Source organism: Myotis lucifugus, unplaced genomic scaffold (assembly GCF_000147115.1).
Source record: "Myotis lucifugus unplaced genomic scaffold, Myoluc2.0 scaffold_381, whole genome shotgun sequence".
NCBI classification, from domain to species: domain Eukaryota; kingdom Metazoa; phylum Chordata; class Mammalia; order Chiroptera; family Vespertilionidae; genus Myotis; species Myotis lucifugus.
In genome coordinates, this window is record NW_005871429.1 from 985,412 (window position 1) to 990,283 (window position 4,872).

The 4,872-nt window shown below is 61.6% G+C and overlaps 1 protein-coding gene across 1 annotated transcript; it reads right to left on the minus strand.

The window, feature by feature from the left end:
- Positions 1 to 1,697: 1,697 nt before the first annotated feature.
- On the minus strand, positions 1,698 to 4,437 carry LBX1 (ladybird homeobox 1). Its single transcript, XM_006101738.3, has 2 exons — positions 3,960 to 4,437; positions 1,698 to 3,251 (listed from the first exon to the last, which is right to left on the minus strand). The coding sequence occupies exons 1-2, from the start codon at positions 4,282 to 4,284 to the stop codon at positions 2,728 to 2,730; spliced, it is 849 nt and encodes a 282-aa protein (XP_006101800.1). The 5' UTR covers positions 4,285 to 4,437; the 3' UTR covers positions 1,698 to 2,727.
- Positions 4,438 to 4,872: the final 435 nt, after the last annotated feature.

Below are 4,872 nucleotides of genomic sequence, written 5' to 3' on the forward strand. Positions count from 1 at the left end.
AAAAAAAAAGGAAGAGTTAGAGAGTGGAAATTTAGATTTTAATAGTAGAAAGTGGAGAGGACATGTGTTTCAAACACAAAGAAGACTCGCAGAGGCTAAAATAGGCAGGAGCAAAGAGTACTCAGGTCAGACCCTGTGCTTGCATGTGGAGGGCATCTTAAAGAGGAGTCGGAACCCTCGGTCAGCGCAAAAGACCGAGTGACCGTTGCGCCGCAGTCCCTCCGACGCCTTTGTGCCGGGGAGACGCGCGCGGGGACCTAATCCATCAAATTGTTTACAAATTGTGAAGAAAATTCAAAAACCATATGGTCGCCAGCGCCAGCGCGCTCTGGGCTGCGGAGGGCCTCGGCCGCGCCCGCACCCAGAGCCGCGGGGGGCTGGGCCCGGCTATTGTCGCCTGTCAGCGGCCGCCCGGGTCCATTCGTCCCGGCCTTCATGGTCCGCGCTCCGAATTACAGACCCATCCATCCTGAGAGAGGGCGATTTATGCCGCCCAGGAGGAGCGGCCGGCCATACGCCTCGGCTGCCCGCCGCCTCTCTCCCTTCGTTCTCTCCTCTTTTGCCCCTCTTTCTTGTATTCTTTCTCTTATATTCTCTCTCTCTCTCTCTCTCTCTTCCTCTCTCTCTCTCTCTCTCTCTCTCTCTCTCTCTCTCCCCCCCCCCCTTTCTCGCCACTGTCTGTGGCTTTCCACTTTATCGCTTGCTTTTGGAGTGTGTCTCTGTGCTCCTTTTTCTGTTTCTGTCTCCTAGTTTCGTCCCGGACACGCACGTCCCCGACTCAGGCCCCGGGGCCCCACTGCCTGCCCGCGACCAGATGCACATTTCTCACATCAATTTTGCGGAGAAAGGGAGCTGAGCGGCCTGGAGGCGGGACCCTCCTCTGGTGACAGCGGCCACTCGCCAGCCCAGGGACAACAAAAGCCCCGAGAGGAACCGCTCACTCCGGAAAAGTGAAAGCTGCTATGCCCAGCCCCAGCCCAGGCCCCCTGGGGAGGGTGACCCCAGCGAGTCCTTGGGAGATTGATGTCTCTGCCCTCAGCCGACTTCTGCCCAGAATTTGTGAAAGTCACCAGAAATGTACCCCAACTCTCAGACGCATTGGGCTCACATACCCCGGTGCCCGGGTGTGCAATTCAGCCTGCCCTGGGTGCCTTCGGCCGCATTTCTCTCCCTCCCGCAAGGGCGAGGCCCTCTGTGGCTCCGGCTCCATGCACCCTACTGCCCAGATAGGCTAGAGCTGCCGCACACGGAAGCGCAGCCCAGCCCCAGGGGCCGCAGGAAGAATACCCTTGGGTACCAGGCGGGATGCACGAATCGCAGGGCAAATCCTCCTCCACTCTTCGCCTCATGCAAATTAATTTCTTGTCCTTGGCGCTCCCCAACTTATGCAAGCATTTGCGCCCTGCATTGTACACCCCACTTTTTACCCCGACCTGACGAAGCCTGCTCGTCTTTCTCCCCCTCCCCATCCCTACCCTGTTTGGAGCCTGACCCGTGTTTGCAGGCAAGAAATACCTCCTCCCACTACTTCTCCCTCGCCGCTCACTCTCACACCGGCCGGCAGGCCGGAAACTCCTCTATGTCTCCAAGGCCCGTGCAGCCGACAATGAGCAACACACCGAGCGTGCCACGGCTTCCCTGAACAGGGCCCACTCATTTAGACACGGTCACCACCGCTTCTAGTAAAATGGCAAAGACTTTATTTATCGGAGAAAGAGGCCTTGGGTACAGTCCGGGACGAAAAGGCAGGGCAGGAGCAGGGAAGGGGCACGTGGGACCCACCCTCATCTGGTCACCCTTGTCTGGCCAAGTCAAGCTGGGAGCAGGGCGCTGGAGGCTGCAAGACAGACCCAGAGCTGCGGAGGAGGTGGGGTGAGGGCTAGGTTGGCCTCCTCTCAGTCTCTGTCACATGCAAAAAAATTCTAAAAAGAGTAAAAAATAATTCTAGGGCTTTGGGTTATTTTTTCGTTGGTTGCTTGGTTGGTTGGATTTCCCATTTTGTCCCAAGACCCGGACCCCAGCCGTCAGTCCGAGGAAACCGAGAGAGGGTGGGGAAGAATCTTAAAAATAGCGTTAGTGGGCATCGGGAGGCAGAAATGGCATAGAAAACAGACTTCTCTCGAGGTGGGGAGAAAAGATCAATTTGAAACTTGCAAGTCTCGACCCGGCTGCCCACCTCAGCCCCTTCCCACGCGGGGAAAATGCAGAAGGAAATAAAAGAAGTCAACTGCAAGAGGCCTGGGGAGGCGAGGAGGAAGAGGGCCGGTGCATTCGCCACATGCAGAGAAAATCGAAACTGTCCCGGTGGCCCCCTCCTCCTGACCGCTAGGTTCGGTGTCCCTCACCCTCCGTTCGCCTCGCTCTCAGCAAACCCGGCAGCCTGGGAGCTTTGAAAACATGAATATCTCCGAGATTAAAAAAAAATCAGGCTGCGGTGGGAGAACCCGCTATATAGGTTTAAATATTTATACAGAAGCCATACGGAATTGCACGGCGAGGGCTCCCGGGCGGCGGAGGCCCTGCGCTGCGGCCGGCCGGCCGGCCAGCCGGGTTTATTGCTTCGAGAGGGAAGAGGCAGCTGCTGGGAGCCGAGTCCGGGCCAGGGACGGGGGAGAAGGCGGGAGTTGCAGAGGAGGTCCCAGCTCCCCTCCGCGGTCCCGGCCGTCCGGGAGGCTGCAGGCCTACGGGCTTCCGGGGCCCTGGGCGGCAGAGGATCCTGGGTTCTGCTCAATCGTCCACGTCGATCTCTTCGTCTTCCTCGTCCTCCGAGCAGTCCTGGCTGCTGGCAGGCTGGTCCGTGAGCGGGGAAGCGGGCGAGAGTTGCAGGGGCCCAGCGCCTGGGGCCTGCGGAACGCCTGGAGGGAGTGCGGGAGAGCCAGGCCTCGACTTGGCCCTGCCACAGCCGCCGCCGCCGCCGCCGCCCGCAGCCTCCGAGTTCTGCTCCAGTTCGGCCAGCGCCACGATGTCCATCTGCCCGCTGGGGCCCAGTTTCTTGGCGGACTCCACGTCGGCCTTCATCTCCTCCAGGTCCCGCTTGAGCTTGGCGCGCCGATTCTGAAACCAGGTGATGACCTGAGCGTTGGTGAGGCCCAGCTGCTGCGCGATTTGGTCGCGATCGGCCGGGGACAGGTACTTCTGGTAGAGGAAGCGCTTCTCCAGCTCGTAGATCTGGTGGTTGGTGAAGGCCGTGCGCGACTTTCGCCGCTTCTTGGGGGTCTGCCGTTGCCCAAAGATGGTCATTCCGTCTCGGCCTGCGAGGAAACCACAGTGTAGGCTTGCGCCACGCGAGAAGGAAACCCACCCACTCTCCGCACCCCACCCAGGCTCAGCGGGTCCGCGGTTTGCCACTGTTCCCTGCTCGGCTTTGATTAGACTTCCCCGGCTGTGGGAAGCCTCGGCAATTGCAAACCCCCTTTCCCAGTCTCTCTTCTAACAGAAGTCCCTAGGAAAACATTGCTTTTGTTCCCTCCCCCCCTCCCGTGGCCCCCCAAGAGTTGGTTTGAAAGACCCAAGGTTGCTAGAGCAGGAGGGAGCCAGATGGGGAAGTCCTGACTTTGGTATGAATGTTAGTACTCCCCCTTTCTTCCCAATTACCCCAACTCTACCCTCACTCAAAAGTTCCCAGCAAACGGCTCTCCATTCCTCATCCCAGGAGCAGGGCTAAGAGTGCCCAGGCCACTGGGAACGGGAGGGAGCCAGGCAGAGCAGGCCGACTGCAGAAAGACCTTGTGTTCCCGCCATCCCTTCCCGGTCACTCTGGCCTATCCAGCGGTCCCTAGGAAATAGGGTTTGGGTCCTGTCCCTCCCATCTCTACTCCGAGCGGCGGCGGTTTGGGCTGGAGGGCCCAGACGGCCGGCGCGGGAGGAGGCTGGCAGAGGCACAGGGCACGAAGCGCGTTGGGCACAGGAGGCGGGGGCTCTGGATGCCGTGCGCAGGGGAATCCAGTGGCAACACCTACCTTCGGCTGCCTGCAGGACGCTGACCTCCAGCCCCTTAAAGGTCTTGCTGGCGAGCTCCTCCAGGGCGCACAGAGGCGAGGTCTGCGAGAGCAGCGCGCGGCCCGCCAGGGGCAAGCCGCCCGGCGAGTGCTTGTCCGCGGCCGCCAGCAGGTGCGCCGCCCCGCACAGCGAGTAACTTCTCCGCACAGACGGCTTGTTGAGGATGTCCTCGATGCTGAACGGCGTCAGCGGCTTGTTGGAGTTGGCGGGTGGCGGCAGGTGGTCCAGCGGGCTGCGCCGCCGCTCCTCCCCCGGCGCCGCCTTGCCTTCCTCCTTGGAAGTCATCTCGGCCTCGTTTGGGGGCCCGGCCGGGGCGGCTCGGGCTGCGGGGACCCAGCCCGCGGGCAGCTCGGGCGCCGGGCGGCGCGGGAAAGCGGCAGCGGCGGGTGGGCAGGAGGCCGCGCCGGGCAGGGCGCGGGCCAAGCGCTGGCCAGGCGCGGGGCCGATTAACGCGGTGGCAGAGGCGAGCCGAGCCGCCCGGGGCCCCGGGAGGAGGGTGCTGACGCGGGCGCCGCCGCCGCCGGGGCTTCCAGCAATCCGGGGCCCGAGCCGGGGCGCGCCGCGCGGGGCTCCAGTTTCGCCAGCCCCGGTGCTATTTAAAGGTGTCAGGTGGCTCCGCGGCGGCTCCTGGCCCCGGGTCCTGGAGGCGGCAGTTGGAAGAGCCGAGGCGAGTGCACCGATTCTGTACTGCGAGGGGAGGCGGAGAGATGGGGCAATTGACTATTGCTAACAAGTTAGCCTTGATCGAGGAGTAATCAATTATCTGCAGCGGCACTTCTGTCTGTCTCTTTCTCCTTTCTCCCTGTCTTTCTCCTCTCTTCTTTCTCTCTGTCCTCTCTCCTCCTGTTCTCTCTCTCTCTCTCCCTCCCTCTC